The sequence below is a fragment of the Salminus brasiliensis genome, chromosome 24 (genome assembly GCF_030463535.1).
Source record: "Salminus brasiliensis chromosome 24, fSalBra1.hap2, whole genome shotgun sequence".
NCBI lineage: Eukaryota > Metazoa > Chordata > Actinopteri > Characiformes > Bryconidae > Salminus > Salminus brasiliensis.
Genome location: NC_132901.1, coordinates 18,038,139 through 18,054,979, shown reverse-complemented (window position 1 = coordinate 18,054,979; position 16,841 = coordinate 18,038,139). Strand labels below are relative to the sequence as shown.

Here is a 16,841-nt window from a genome sequence, read left to right as displayed (position 1 = left end):
GTTTGATGTCTGGTGTTATTCACACAGGCTGGAGTTATGTCTCAATCCTCTGACTTCACCTCAGAGACTCAACCCTGCATGCACAGTGCAGTCACTATATATTCAGTATACACCTCTCTCTCTCTCTCTCTCTCTCTCTCTCTCTCTCTCTCTCTCTCTCTCTCTCTCTCTCACTCACTCTTTCATTGGCATGATTGTTGCAACCATGCTGTTCCCAAAGCTGCATTGTAACAATTAAGTTTAACACAAGCAGGCTAATGTTAGGGGAGGAAATTATTGATCACACACACACACACACACACACAGTATGTTTAAGGCTTCTCCTAATTTCAGTCTACACCTTGCTTTAGGCAGCAAAGTATCGGCAGGGTAATTGTCTAAATCCTCTGGTTCAGGTTGTGGAAGCAAACTGTGCCTTTGAGACAATGCCTACTCATGTGATGTAAATGACTAGAGGAACAAGGCTAATGAAGTAAACCATGTGCTCAGTATATAACCATACTGTATATTTAACTTGTAAAATACTGTATTATTCATTTTACAGTAGTGAGATATGTAGAATATATGTCTACATGCATTAAGTACACTTCTATTTGACTTGTAAAATACTGCAGTATTTATGTTACAGCGGTCATATCCATGTACCTATTCGGTACATTTCTTTGACTTGTAAAGTACTGGAGTACCTATTTTACAGTAACAAGATAGCCATTTACTCATTATGTAAAATTCTATTTGACTTGTAAAGTACTGGAGTATCTATTTTGCAGTGACAAGATCCCCATCTACTCATTATGTACACTTCTCTATGACATGTACTAAGTACTGGAGTATTTATGTTATAGCAGCCAGATATCCATGTACCTATTCTGTAAACTCTCCTTTGACTGTAAAGTACTGTAATATTTGTTTTACAGTAGCTTGATATCCATTGAAGAAAATTCACAAATTGAGTGCATGGATGTTAGCTACTGCAAAATACATACTACAGTAATTTACACGTCCAATAGAAGTTTATTTAATGTGTACATGTATATGTGGCTACTGTAAAATAAATACTAGAGTTCTGCTGTGTTTGGACTCGTAGATGGCTATCTGGGCTTAGATAAGTTCACTAGCAGGCTAAACTCCACAGCAGTGTGTTCTGAGGCTCAAATCAAACACAGTTTTAATGATGCTGTCAACAATACTCTCATTTTGTGGAATAAAAAAACATACTTAACTTTTTGTGTAATTAATTTAAAAATTACTCAAATTTTGCACATTTATTGCAAGATTTGCATTGTGTAATTTATTAATTTTAAAAATGACTACTATTTTGTGTAATTAATTAAAGGAAAAAATGAAATTCTGTATCATGAATTTTTAAAAGTTACTCAAACTTTGTGTTTGTCACTAAAATGAACTTGCTGAAAGGATTTGGCAGAAATGGATCGAGTCATGCTCCTCCTCTTCAAATATGGTCAGTCAGTATGACTCAGACCGCAGAATCTCCGCGGCTCACACGTGGAACCGCCAGCACAGGCTTCTATTTCTGAAAGAGGAACACGTCTGTGAGAACTGTTCTAAAACCAAAGGCATTATACATTAGTCTGAGTCTAAAATCTCTCTCTCTCTCTCTCTCTCTCTCTCTCTCTCTCTCTCTCTCTCTTTCTTACACACTCATTCTTCTCTCTCTCCTCTTATAAATTAGAGTTGCTGTGTGTGTGTGTGTGTGTGTGTGTGTGTGTGTAGTGCTACTGCATTATGTTGAATGGAAAATGAAGTATGAAGATGTTCAGCAATCACATGTCGGGCCACTAAAACACTCTGCAGATGGAGCTGTGTGTGTCTGTGTGTGTCTGTGTGTGTCTGTGTGTGTGTGTGTGTGTGTGTGGCGTGGTTAATTATGCATAAAGATTTGGCCTTTTGTACCAAACACTCTCTTTCTATCTGTCTCTCTTGCTCACATGCTCTCACTCTGCCTGGTCACATTTACACCTGCTCACCTGGTAAAATCAGCCAAGACTCTTAAACCAGATACAGATCCGATCACTGCAACCACTTCAGATGGTGGTCTGATCGGAGACGCATTTGAACATGTGTTATAGCAGTGGAAACACATCTGTCTCTCCAAGACACATTTGACAACTTTGACTCCTCCCAGTACAACTCAAATAACAAATAACAATAAATAAGTAAATTTGCATATTCCGTCCCACACACCAATCGGATTTTAGTCTGACTAATGGGAGACGCATTAGACTAGCGAGTGTAAACACATGTGGCTAAACTCTGACCAGGATACAATCCAGATACTAGTCACATGAAGCAACCAGGGGTCAAACGGGGTCAATCTGTCCTTTTCTTTCTCTCTCTCTCTCTCTCTCTCTCTCTCTCTCTCTCTCTCTTTCTTTCTCTCTCTCTCTTTCTTCCGCTGTCCTTCTTTCTCTTGCTCCCTGTCTCTCTCTCTCTCTCTCTCTCTCTCTCTCTCTCTCTCTCTCTCTCTCTCTCTCCCTCTCTTTCTCCATCTGTCTCTCTTTCTCTGGCTCCCTGAAGTAAATGAAATATGAATATTGGTGCATGTGTATATATGAATATTAAATACAAATAAATATATGTAACATATTCTCTCTCTCTCTCTGCAGAACGTCACTCATATCAACGACATTGTAAAGCAGGTGCTGTTGATCTTTCCTCATTTCTGTCTGGGCCGAGGACTCATTGACATGGCTAAAAACCAGGCCATGGCTACACTCTTTAGCAGCCTGGGTAAGATCACATGCACACACATATGCGCACACACACACACACACACACACATACACACACATACACAAATACACCGGCCTTTGAGAGTGATAAGCTGCTGGTATCTCCGATATGTTTAGCCGTAAGTGTTTGAGAAAGGATGAGAGAGAGAGAGAGAGAGAGAGGGAGAGAGAGAGGACGGAGAGATTGAGAAGAAAGGCCACAGATGAAAGGAAGTCTAACGCTCATCCATGGAGAGGATGCGGGGTGGAGAGTTGGGGGGGATGGAGGGGAGGTGGAAGAACGCTTTTAAAGAATGACAGAGAAGGTAAATGAGCAGTGGCAGGTTTGCATTGGCTCTGTAACACAGGGTGAGGAAACAGCCGTTAGAGAAAAACTTTTTCACTTCAGTATATCTGCTGATATGGACGGATTGAGCAGACTCTGGACGGGTGGTGCACTTTTCTACTTTTGTACCGTTACACCAGCTAATATGGCTGTAATGGACCTTTCCTGCTTCCTCCCCACAAAATTCAGTAGACTGTTGGAAGTAGACTGTTTAACACAGGGTAAGGATACTGTGTCTGTGCGGGTTCCCTCCAGGTACTTCGGTCTCCTCCTGCGTTCCAAAAATATGGCTAGGTGTGAGTGTGTGAGTGAACGTGTGAGTGTGGTACCCTGCAATGGACTGTCACCCTGTCCAGGGGGTATTCCAGCCTTTCTGATAGGCTCCGGACCCACCAAGGCCCATGACATGGAAGCGTATGCATAAGAAGATAGTCGGATGGACTTCTTCCACTTCTTTGTATCAGCTGATACTGATGACTGAGCAGACTCTGGATGGGTGGTGTACTTTTCTACTGTGCAGCAACACCAGCACTAATATGGCTGTAATGGATGCACTTCAAGCAGCATCAGTTTTCAGAGGGACATCTAAATAAGCCTGGTGCATGTTTAACAAGTCTTGAGGACTGATGAAGCGGCAGATTTTGAGACCTCCGAGCCGTAGTAGTAGTAACGCATTAGACCGCTAACCCACTCAGAGCCCCACAAGAGTGTTTTTTTTAAAATACTGACTACAGAGAAGGTAAATGAGCAGTGGCAGGTTTGCATTGGCTCTATAACACAGGGTGAGGATGCAGCAGGAATACAGCCGGAATGACTTTATATCTGCTGATACTGACTGATACAGGTGCTTTAGATTTATTACACCTAAGCTTTAGTGTGAATGGCAGTAGATGAGCTGAAACTAAATGAGCAGCTTTACTGGGGAAATAAACAGTGTGTGTGTGTGAAAATGCCCTAAGGATTAGATTTCTGTGTATCAGGGAACGTTAGGGAGAAATAAAAGAGAATAAAAACTCATCACTGTCATATCCAATCCTTACAAGTCCTCGTTTTCCCCCTTTCTGTTTGTTTACACTTTTTAAAAATGTAGCTCCAACCTCTATGTTATGGCATGTCGTGCTCATGCTAATGAGTGGATTTGGATACATTTTACATGCCATGTTATACAGGGGGCGCCGTCTCTGTTGGCACAGTGAGGAATGGAATCTTGAGTTCATAATTGACACCAGTAAAACTGCAGGTTACCAAGATCTCAGCCCTTAATTAGCTTGTTAGGGCTATGGATTGTCCTCTGTCTTTTTTAGGAAAGGTCAAGTGATGCAAATTTCAAAGCTTTATTGATACTCTGACTCTTCCCAACAATCAGCAGCCACTGGCTCCTCTAATCAGCTGCCTGGAACTCTGGAAATTAACATAATTGAGCAGCAGGAGAAGCAGGAAAAGGCAATAAGAAGATAGCAAAGAGTTTTCAGGTCGCCATTGTCTTAGTTCATTGTGTAAGTGAGAAATGGCAGTTAACAAGAACAATGGAGGTCAAGTTGAGGTCTGGAAGACCCAGAGAAGTTTCTCAGAGAACTGCTCGTATGAGTGATAGAAAGGCAAATTAAACCCATGTATGACTTCAAAAGACCTTCAGGAAAGTGTAGCAGACTCCGGAGCGGTGCAGCGATGGTGCAGTGATACTTGCACATATAAGGCCTTAATGGTAGAATCATCCAAAGAAAACTGTGAGAGACATCTAAACAAGCCTGGTGGATTAATTTAAGTTCAAATGATGCATTGTTGCCTTACTGAGTAAAAAGCTACACTATATGTCCAAATATTTGTGGACACTCCTTCTAATGAATGTATTCAGCTACTTTAAGTTGCACACACACAGCTTACACACAGTCTAGTCCCTGTAGAGATGTTTTGCTAAGAGAATAGGACTCTCTGGAGAAGATGAACACAAACCTATTGGCTCCTTGCCTAATGTCAGGTGTGGGCTAGAGGGTATAAAGCCCCCCACCATTGAACAGTGGAGCAGTGGAACTGTGTTCTCTGGAATTATGGTTGGTGCTCCCACCAGTACTTCTGAGTCATCCAACATCCTGACCTCACTAAAGCTCTTGTCACGGAAAGCAATCAGATTCTCACAGCATTTTTTTCACAATCTGGTAGAAAACCTTCCCTGGACAGCAGAGACAGTTACTCCAACAGAAGCATGATAAACGTTTTGGAGGAAACAATGAATTAGCAGGTGTCCCAGTACTTTTGTTCATAGAGTGTACATTTGTTCATGAAAAGATCTCCTGTCCAACTGTTAATCCTGAGGAGGATCGATCAGGGCTGGTGCTGCATCCAGTGGCTCGAGGAACATTTTACTGGTAGAGGAAAGCAAGGATTCGATTAATCCATTCTAGTAAACTCTGGAAGCTAACACCCCCCGCCCCCTTCCCAAAAATAAATGCTAAAGATGGATGAGGATTGCTTCAACAGCAGGATAATAATCCTAAACACACCTAAAAATCCTCAATGGACTGCTCAATGGACTAAGAGGTGCAAGCTAAAGGTTTTGCCAAGACCCTCACAGCCCCCAACTTAAACATCATTGAAATTCCATGGATAGAACTTCTTACAGAAGATTCTCACAGAAGATTCTCACAGATCTAGAAGCCTTTTGCAAGGAAGAATGACGAAAAGCTTCAGATCGGACAGGTTTGGATAAGTCATATCAATTCTGTGAGACATTCTAATGTTACTGAACATTTTTCCTTCTATAAACTTGCCCTTTTGGAGATGCACAGTGCTTCAGGAACCTCAGATTAGGTGACCTTTTATTGACATATTCTTTTGACATAAAGCTGTCCTGTGTGCCACAAGTCAGTTTGTTGACATCGTCCTTTTTTAACCAGGATGTTTTTGTGTGATGCGTATGTTGTTTTGCAGAGGAGGGGAGAATTTTGAAAGGGAATTTGGGTCCAGGTGGACAGAAGAAGAACAACAGGGCAAATAAAAAGAGAGAACAAGAGAACAAATCAATAGTAAATAGAGTGAAGGAGTGGTGAGAGAGGATGGAGACGAGGCTGAGATGTTAGACAAGGTGGACTAGAATTCGCAAATAGCAGAAGCTCATTCATAGTGGCACATTAGGAACCATTAAAGAGATCTCATTCCACTGAATAATGATCGTGCTGCTACTCTCATTCTTTCTGTTGGCCTCTCTGTCTCTTTATCTCAGGTGAAGACAGGTTTAAGGACCCTCTAGGCTGGGATATGGTAGGGAAGAATCTGTTCGCCATGGCAATAGAGGGGGTGGTGATGTTCGGTTTTACACTCCTCATCCAGTACAAGTTCTGCTGGAAGCCCAGGTGAGTCTGATAGCATTAGAATAATAAGAGGAGATACCAGGATTACACAGAAGAACCTATACATGATACACAATTAAGTCTAATCAAGCAGCCCTAATATATAGAAAACCCCAACAAAAGTAATGTGCTGTATTTAAGTATAAATACAGTGCACTAGGAACACCTATCTTGAGCTTCCATCCACTGACCACTTTATTAGAAACACCTACCTTGTGTTTCCACTCACTGGCCACTTTATAAGAAACACCCACTTGGAACTTCCACTCACTGGCTACTTTATTAGAAATACACACCTTAAGCTTTTACTCACTGGCCACTTTATTAGAAACACTAACTTGGAATTTCCACTCACTGGCCACTTTATTAGAAATACACACCTTAAGCTTTTACTCACTGGCCACTTTATTAGAAACACTAACTTGGAATTTCCACTCACTGGCCACTTTATTAGAAACCCATATCTTATGCTTCCACTTACTGGCCACTTTATTAGAAACCCATACCTTGTGTTTCCACTTACTGGCCACTTTATTAGAAACCCATACCTTGTGTTTCCACTTACTGGCCACTTTATTAGAAACATCTACTTTGCACTTTCATTCATTGGTCACTTTATTAGAAACACTTACCTTGTGCTTCCACAAACTGGCCACTTTATCAGAAACACCCACTTGGCACTTTCATTTACTGGTCACTTTATTAGAAACACCCACTTGGAATTTCCACTCACTGGCCACTTTATTAGAAACCCCCAAATGGAACTTCCACTCCTTGCCCACTTCACAAGGCCTACCTCGAGAAGAGACCCTTGTAATTGTTGTAATCCATTGCTCTGCTGCAGGCTGGTGACGGGGTTGCCAGCAGCTTCGGGTCAGGAGGATGAAGATGTAGCCCGGGAACGTGAGCGAGTGCAAAGGGGCGGAGCGGAGAGTGACCTGCTCCGGGTCTGTGACCTCACCAAGGTGCCTTTTATTTTTTTTACCTCATTACCTTATTTCTAAGGCTTCAGGCAGCATCAGCCACCCTGTAGCTCTGAGTCTACCTGGGCAAATGGTCAAGGCCACACGTATGTGTGCATGTTATCAGCACACACCATCGTCTGCAGAAGTTTGGTCTCTTCAGGTGGACTTTCTGTGGAGTTAGGTTAAGTTCTACATCTTCTCCAGAGAACCCACTTCTGCATTTCACAACACAAGTGCTGTTTGATAGCTCAAGTGCATACAAATTGTGTTCTCACTTGACTAGAGGGAAGAAAGGAGGGGTGAAAGTGTTGAAAAAATGTTTAAAAAAAAGATTGCATTTCAAAAGCTTGGGGGTATTGCATTGAAAGACCTGTTCTGAAGGTTTTCTTTAGCTTTTCACAAATATTCATGTTCTGAGCTCAGTACTGCTTCACTTTTCCCAAAGCTTTAAGAGCATTTGCTAAGAATAGGTTTGCCAGACAGAGAGATATTTGCAAAATCACCCTGCACCCTTTACAACAAAGGTTTCTGACGGGCTCCTGAGTGGTGGAAGAACTGTCTAAGCGTTGTCAGGGCTGCCATAGCCACCCATGGCCGGGGTCCTTGCTCTGTCTGGGTGGGAAGGATGGCCCTATATCTCCACTCATAACATCATAACAGCGCAATCCATCTATTCACTGATGTAAAAACCTGTAAAGAAGCTGCATGTGTGAACGCAAATGTATGGATTGGTTGTACCGGACATTACCCAGACTTTATCCTGACAGGTAATGTCCAAGTGAGTCCCTGTGTGAATACAGCAGGTAATTTTGCATCATATTGTGTCCCCCATTAGGTACCGCCCCTTGCCTAAACCACGCAGGACAGTTCCTGTGGTGAAAATGCGTCTGGTACGGAAAATCTCTGGCTATACGCCACATGTGCAAATGGCGACTCTGGGAAAAAACGCCGGACCTGATTCCCCTGACGTATTCCGGAGTTCTTCTGTGAAAAATGATATAGTTAGCATTCTCCTCCAAGTGTCTTTAGCTGTGCTGTTGCTCCTCCAGCAGTTATGGAAATTATTATAATATAGCGCACCCAAGGAGCAATTGGGTATTAGATGCCTTTCTCAAAGGCACCTCAGCTGTGGATTCCATTCCTGGGGATCAAACCAACAACCTTCTGGCCCCAGGCTTACTTCTCTAACCTTTAGTTTAGCAGCAGTTTAAAAAGATGTGGCAGGTTCGTTTCATGTGACTCAGAGGATACCCATGCTAGCCCTCACTCTTCCAGTGCTGGGAGCATCATGTGATGGAGAGTCTAGCTCTGCTTAGTGGGTGGGAATTGGAAGTGACTAAATTGGGGAATGTGATGCATTTCTTGGCCATTGGTCTTTAGATGTACTAGGAAAATGGTTTCATTGGTATAGACATATAAGCATATAAGGGTACCTTAGAAAGGTTCTTAGAAGATTCAGAGAACATGTCAGGGCCCCCTAGTGCATACAAATTAGTGGATTAATAGGACAGACTCATGGATTGGGGGTCACAAGTTTGCCATGAGCGCCCAGAGTCAGAGAGAGCACAATCGGCAGTGCTCTCTCCAAGTAGGTAGATGGCGCTATCTTTCACCAGGACAGGTGTCTGTTGTTGTCGTATGATAAAGCTGGGGACCCAACGTTTTCCTTTTAAGGGTGCCGCCTGCCTCGAGATGCCACAGTGTCGGCAGATCAAAAAGAGAACATGTGTTGAGTCCTTATTCTCCCAGTCTCAGGAGCATTGCTAAGGCTAGAGGGAATTATGAACAGATGGGTTAATTGGCAGTACCAAATTAAGAGGAAAAATGGGAAAATCTGACAAACAAAATTTTATAAATATAATTGACTCGCACATAATTTGCAAAGATGGAAAGTTCTTCTGTGACACCCCTCAGTGGAATCCTTTTTAAAAGTGTGAGATGAACTAGCCTATGGGCTTGTGTCCTGGTCAGGACAGACTGTGTTACATTGTAATGACTGATTCTGTAAGGTGGCCTAAGGTGAATCTAATGCTAATTGGAAAGCTAATGCATTTTACAGCTAATTTGCAGTCAAATCCCTCCCATCCCGAAACAACTCCAGCTCTGGAGGCAGTTCTCGAGTGCTACACATTTCTATATTAGCATGAGTGTTCGGTTAAGAAGCAGATTTTTGTTGATTTGAGGCCCATCGGGGCGACGCCCCTCGCAGAGCTGCTGCTGCTTCGTAATCAGCCCATCCTGCGGAGACCCGAATGAGATTAGCTTTAGCAAGCGGCCTAGAGCTGCGTCTCGCTACCAGCTGCGTCTCCTCAAGACCGCATGCAAGATCTGTGTGTGTGTGTGTGTGTGTGTGTGTGTGTGTGTGTGTGTTTGCGTACAGCTGTATCTACTCTGATAAGATGAGGAGTGGAGGATGTTCTCTCACACACATAACACAAATCAGTGTGAACACTGCTCTTGATCATTAGTGCGGATGCTGTGAGCAGATGTTTCACACTTAAGGCCCCCTAAGTAGGCGGTGTCATCACATACATTTCCCATCAGCTCGTCTCCAGCCCACTCCATATCCGCGAGGGCGTCTGACTCCACAGCGAAGCCAAGCCCGACTGGCCGCATTTACCACACACAGTGACAACACACTTCACTGATAGGAGATGACTGGCTTCTGAAATATGAAACATGCTCACCATGCTGCGTTCCATAATTCAGCCGGCTTTACCTCTTAAAAGCCCCATAGTTTTTCCTCTGTTTTTCATCCCCCTTGATGTCAACTTGGAATATCTACAATGGCATGCAAAAGTACGGGCAACTCTGGTCACACTTTCTCTCATTGAGAATGGTTAAGTGTCTCAGAGTCTCAGAGTCTCAGGGAATTGCTCGTAGGATTGCGGAGTACGTGTCTGACACGCAAAATCTATAATAATGTCTGGACCTGATTCTCCGGATATACTCCAGAGTTCATGTTGGAAAATGGCTTTGGTTAACGCTGTCCTCCAGGTGTCTTTAGCTGTCCAGTGATATTGCTTTGAGGCCTCGGTAAACTCCTAGCAGAGAATACGGTCGCCTGGAACCACAGACCTCACAATGCAGGGAACTGGTGGGTGCTTAGTAGACAGCGCTTTACAGCGTGCAGTTGTCCACCAATAGTTGGATCAAACCAGCAACCTTCTGGTCCCAAGCACCTAAACTATAGGTCGACGGCTTTAGACTGTGCAACGTTTACTCATTTCCCCATATCTTCCACATAGCTCTGCTGCTGACTGTCTGTAAGAATGACCCTCCTCAACAATCAAATCCTCACAGCAATGCTCCAAAAGCTAGTAGAAAGTCTCCTTCCCTGAACAGTAGAGACAGTTACTCCAACAAAAGCAGATTAATTTTTTTTTTTAGTACCCTTGATTTATAGAGAAACAACGAATGAGCAGGTGTCCCAATATTTTTGTCAACGTGAAAAAGATGTGGTTATGACACTACAATTATGATGACTTCAAACTGGGCTGTTATTACAGCTTAGTATCTATACATGGACTTTGCTATACCATGTTTTCAAGCTCAAATTTACTGAACCAACAAGTTCAGAATAAATTCACCTGGAACAGCCATGACAAATTCCCAAGTTTGCATAATCCGCCAAGGGAAAAAAATGTTTTTTTGTTATATGGGCCTTTTAACTCTGTTTCTCAAGTCATCCTCTTCCTTTTCTGTGCCATCCTCTCTTTCTTGTTTGATGTTTCCACTCCAGGGCTTAATAAGACTTCAGGTTTGTTGGGGTGGAGTGGAGAAATTACAAAAGTCTGTTTGAAACAAAAATTCCAAAAACCTGCAGGGCGTGGTAGTTCAGAGACAGCATTAGGATTCAAACATTTGTCAATCTGCTTGCTTGTGAGATTAACCTCAGAGAAGGAAGAAAAAAGAAAGAATTAAATAGATTAAGAAAGAAAGAAATTAAGAAGGAATGAAGGAAAAAGAAAGAAAGGAAGAAAGATAGAAAGAAATAAAGAACGAAGGAAATTATGAAAGTATAAAGGTAAAAGAAAAATTAAGAAAGAAAGAAGGAAAAAGAAAAAGAAAGAATAAAAGAAAAATTAATTAAAAGAGAAAGAAAGTAAGAAAGAAAGAAAGAAAGAAAGAAATTAAGAAAAAAGAAAGATATAAAGAAGGACGGAAAAAGAAAGAAATTAAGAAAGAAAAAAGATAGAATAAAAAAGAAAGAAATATTTTAAGAAAAAAGGGGAAAAAACTAAGGGAAAAAGAGAAAGAAACAAAGAAAAGAAATTAAGAGAGAAAGAAAGAAAGAAGAAAAAGAAAGAAGTAAGGAAACATAAAGACATTAGGAAACAAAGAAAGAAAGAAAATGAAAGGTGGAAACAGAAAATAAATGTTTGATTAAAAGCCCAAATTTAAGTTAGCTGTTACCTTTTTATTTAAACATATTAGAAACTGTCAAAATTAAAGCATTAACTTATTCTATATGTTGATTAACTGTATATTTACAGTGTATCATTAATAATTAATAACTATAGACAGCAAAAAAAGAATACATAATAAAGTAAGTTAAGAGTTATACAGTTTGCACAGCAAAGGTATAAACAACACAGCTAGGTGTTCACATACAGGCTCATTAAAATGAAAGTGGTCCGCTCTGACATGCCCCCCAAAAAGGCTATGTGTCAGCTTAGCTGACATCATGACTGTGATTACTCCAAACTACCCATAAACATCCTTCCAACCACATCAAAACATCTCTAAGATAAAAAAAAAAAAAAACACGAAATGGCAATGTTTAACAAAAATTCTTCAAAAATACTTTAAAAAAGTAAAAATCTCTAAGGCAGCGCAAAGCTTCATGGGAGCACTACTCAAAATCACTGTAAATTATAATTTATTGCAAATGGATGCAAATGCAAATATAAAAGAAAAAAGAAAAAACATGGAGAATGTCATTTTTAACTTTCTCATAGTCAATAATATTAATAATGAGAATAATGATTCAGTTTTTTATTTACACTGTTTAAAAAATAGATAATTCTATTTGTACATAAAATGTCATTTTATTTGTAAAATCACATGACACTGTTCAGTGTATTCTTTAATACAATTTTCCTGGAAAATGTTTTACACTGAACATATTGTGAATTGTTTTGGGATAATCGTAGCGGATGTAGATATGTACTATGTTGCAGTAGATTTTTTATGCACTTAATTCCCTATAAAAGTTAAAAAAGTGAATAAAACAAAGTTGCCAGAACACTTCAGAGATCAAGTGTCCACTCCCCCAGTGGCCCCAAACCTATACTGCATTATGGTGTATTCTATCATATGCTCAATTCCTGTAAAGGGTTGCACGAGTGAATGAGTGGATAAATTGGCATTGCTGGAAAGTTCTGAAGATCAAATTTTCACCCCCCCATGGACTCAAACCTGTACTACATTACAGTATATTTTTATAGGCTCAATTCTGTTGAAGGACTGAAATAGACAGTGAGATAAAGTGAATATATTCCTCTGAAGGACTGAATGAGTGAATATGACAGAGTGAAAAAATACTGTTGCCGGAAGAGATCAAATGTCCACCCTCTAGTGGACCCAAACCTGTACTACATTACAGTAGTTTTGTCCTATGCTCAATTCTCCTGAAGAGTTGAAATAATGAGTCAGGATGAATAAAATAAAGTTGCTGGAAAGTTTTAGAGATCAAATGTCCACCCTCTAATGCACCCAAACCTGCACTGCGTTACAGTAGTTTTTGTCCTGTGCTTAATTCCCTTTAAGGATTGAACGAGTGAATGAGACAAGTAAATAAAATTGAGTTGCCAAAAAGTTTCATAGATCTAGTGTACGACCTCTAGTGGACCCAAACCTGTACTACAGATTTTGTCCTGTGCTCAATTCCTTTGAAGGACTGAAGGTGTGAATAAAATGAAGTTCACTGAAAGTTTCAGAGAGCAAATGTCCACCCCCTAGTGGACCCAAACCTGTACTACATTACAGTGGATTTCATCATTGGCTCAATTCCCCGGAAGGATAGTTGGAGAGTAAGACACAAGAGAAAGAATGGAAAGAAATTGAAATTTCAGGCAGATTTCAAAGCACAAGTCAGTTCCCTTGGGTGGATCAGAACATGCACTGCATTACAATGGATTTTCTCATAGACTCCATTCCCTGGACATTTTCCTAATCCATGCCTAATGCAGTCAGTACCATAATGACCCTATCATAATGATGTATGTGAATATTACAGAGCCATGATGATGTCAGAGCACCGCCACTCTGGTCACATGATTTGCTAAACCTAATAACTAAAGGTCAACATAGCATTCACTAGAACATCCACAAGCCCTGCGAGCTTAAGAGAGCCTAAATCCAGAGCGATTGCCTCTGGTCCTGAGGCTCACAGATGCCTCCTGGATTCGATTATCTTGCATTGTCTTACATATTGAGACGGAGGGATTTTGAACAAGAGTGGTCTGCTCTAACTTTCACATTGCTCGCCTTGCTGTTTACTTGATGAAAATGCTGTTGCTAAGCACTTGGAAATTCTCTTTTCTCTCGCTCACTTTCTGTAGGTGTACTCTGGTAAGAAGGTTCCAGCTGTGGACAGGATCTGTGTGGGTGTACCTGCTGCTGAGGTCAGTGAAACACTTTGTTGTTAGAAAAAAGAAATGCTGTTCGCCTGCTTATGAATCCAGAAACAGTGTATCAATGACCTCTCTTACCTGGTCAGTTCACACCATGTCTCTCCATTTTATCCTAATTAGTTTTTAACCATATACATTTATATTTGATGCTCCAGTTAGTCGTTGATATAGCAGCTGCTATTGATATGGAGTGTTTAATGTGACTGCAGCTCATACACTGGAAAAGTAAAAGATCATTGAGGAATGTTTCGAGGTTCTTTAGTTTGAAACTGTGGAGGAACCTCTTAAGCTTCAATTCAGTTCATATTTACACTTCCTGGCCTAAACAAAAAAGGTCACCACCTGGATTTAACTAGGCAAAAAAGCCTCTCATTGGATAATTACTGCATAGCTGACTATGTTTCAGCTGGCAACCAGTTATTTAACCCTAACTGATACAGTGAGCAGCTTCTCATTCAACCATGTGGAAAGACACATCCAGTGGTTGTGGAAAAGATGCTAATCTGTTTCAGAAGGGTCAAATTATTGGCATGCATCAAGAAAACATCTAAGGAGACTGCTGAAACTACTAAAATCAGGACAGGACAGTGGGGAGGCATCATCTTCGAGGAAGGAATGTGATCATGATCTGCGATCACTTAAAAAAAAACGACAGTAGACCTCAGGGATGTCTTTAATAGTGCAAATAAGAGCATTTCCACACACGCAATGCGAAGGAATCTCAAGGGATTGGGACTAAAGAGCTATGTAGCCTTAAGAAAACCACTTATCAGTGATGCTAACCGGCAAAATGGCTTCAGTTTGCTAGGGATCATAAAGATTGCACTCTGGAGCAATGGAAGAAGTCTGTTGGTCTGATGAGTCCAGATTGACCCTGTTCCAGAGTGATGGACGCATCAGGGTAAGAAGTGAGGTGGCCGAAGTGATGCACCCATCATACCTAGTGCCTACCGTACAAGCCTGTGGGAAGCTGCAGTTGGTCAGGTCCTGGTTCAGCAAGGTTATGTGGCCAAAGAACAAGGTCAGCTGACTACCTGCATATACTGAACGAGCAGGATTTTTTTCTTCCCTGATGGCACGGGCGTATTCCAAGATGACAATGCCAGGATTCATCGGTGTAAATTGTGAATTAGTGGTTCAGGGAGCATGAGACATCATTTTCATACACAGATTGGCCACCATAGAGTCCAGACCTCAGCCACACTGAGAATCTTTGGGATGTGCCGGAGAAGACTTTGCGCATCATCAATACAAGATCTTATTAGAGTATATAATAGAGTGTGTGACGCAGCTTTACAGAGATCCAGGTCCGAGCCACTTTTGAGCAAGCTAGTGGCGACAGATCTCCCTCAGATCGAGAGGAAAAACCTTAAGAGGAACCAAGACTCAAATGGGGAACCCATCCTCCTCTGGCCGACATGGGATATCACCATAAAAAGCAAAACAGGAATAGAGACAACCATTCTTTCAGCTCGTCCTTTCTTTCTTCCTTCCTTCCTTTCTTTAGTCTTTCCTTCTGTTCCTCCTTTCCACCTTTCATTCTTCTTTCCTCCTCTCCTTCTTTCCTTTCTTTTTTTTCTTTGTTTTTTTCTTTCTATTCATACGTCCATACTTTCTTCCTCCCTTTCTTCCTTTAGTCTTTCCTTCCATTCTTCCGCCTGTTTTCCTTTCTTCAATTTCATGCTTTCTTCCTTCTGTCCTGTTGTCCTTCTTGCCTTACTTCTGTCCCTTTTCCTTTCCTTATACCTTACTTTCTTCTTTTCTTCCTTCCTTCATTCCTTTCCCCAGCCTCTCTCTTTCCTCTTCTTTCCTTTTCATTCATTTCTTCCTTCCTTCCAACAACGCCCAACCATATTCGACCCTAGACTCTAAGTTTTCCAAAATGTGGGAATATGGGAGCTGGATCAAGGGTTCATGAACATCTATATTTGACTTATATGATCCAGTTGTAAACAGGGTTTGTGTGTCTTATATTAACATGTATTCTCATTATACTGTGTGTATGTGTGTGTTCTAGTGCTTTGGTCTGCTAGGCATAAATGGGGCAGGGAAAACCACCACCTTTAAAATGCTGACTGGAGATATCCCTGCATCCGGCGGAGAGGCTTTCCTAAATGGATACAGGTAAGGATTCATACAGTATACAGTAGTTACCAAACGCAAACTTGTGGAGTTCATGCAGCTGGAGTGCACACTGTTATCTCACTGCTGTGTTGCCATGGCAGTACTGGAATAGCTGTGGCGCATGTCTCTAATTGTGAGTTTAGGCTTTGTTGTACATAACTGGGTTCATGTAATGTGAGCATTCACTGCAGGGGGTCAGAGTCTAGCTTGTATGGCAACCTAGGCGAACCCCATCTGCAGCGCATGTGCCAATATTTAAAAAGATTGCTGGCTAATTTCCATGGTACTGTGCAAGGTTAGAAGCAGGCTGTTTAATTCACTATATGGACAAAAGTATTGGGACATTCATTGTTTGTTTGTTTTTTTAATCAAGGGTATTAAAAAGACTGTATCCCGCTTTTGTTGGAGTAACTGTCTCTACTGCCCAGGGAAGGTTTCTACTACACTTTAAAGCACTGCTGTAAGGATTTGATTGCATTCAACGACAAAAGAGTAGAAGTGGTCAGGATATTGGATGATCACCACCCCACTGATCATCTACAACTCATCCCAAAAGCATTGAGTTGAGGGCCATTATTCTAGAGAACACCGTTTCACTGCTCCAGGGCAATAGGTTCATGTTTATCTGCCCCAGAGAGTCCTATTCTGTTGGCAGTGCTTCTCTACTGGGACTAGACAAGCTGTGTATG

At 41.3% G+C, this 16,841-nt stretch overlaps 1 protein-coding gene across 1 annotated transcript in view; it reads left to right on the top strand.

Annotated features, from left to right (window-relative positions):
* The window catches only part of LOC140547076 (phospholipid-transporting ATPase ABCA1-like), a 237,774-nt gene that overhangs the window by 192,844 nt on the left and 28,089 nt on the right, over positions 1 to 16,841 (top strand). The window contains exons 39-43 of the mRNA XM_072670600.1: positions 2,628 to 2,751; positions 6,299 to 6,428; positions 7,270 to 7,390; positions 13,957 to 14,019; positions 16,046 to 16,152. Of these exons, the coding sequence (XP_072526701.1) occupies positions 2,628 to 2,751; positions 6,299 to 6,428; positions 7,270 to 7,390; positions 13,957 to 14,019; positions 16,046 to 16,152 (545 nt within the window). The remainder of the gene's footprint in view (positions 1 to 2,627; positions 2,752 to 6,298; positions 6,429 to 7,269; positions 7,391 to 13,956; positions 14,020 to 16,045; positions 16,153 to 16,841) is intronic.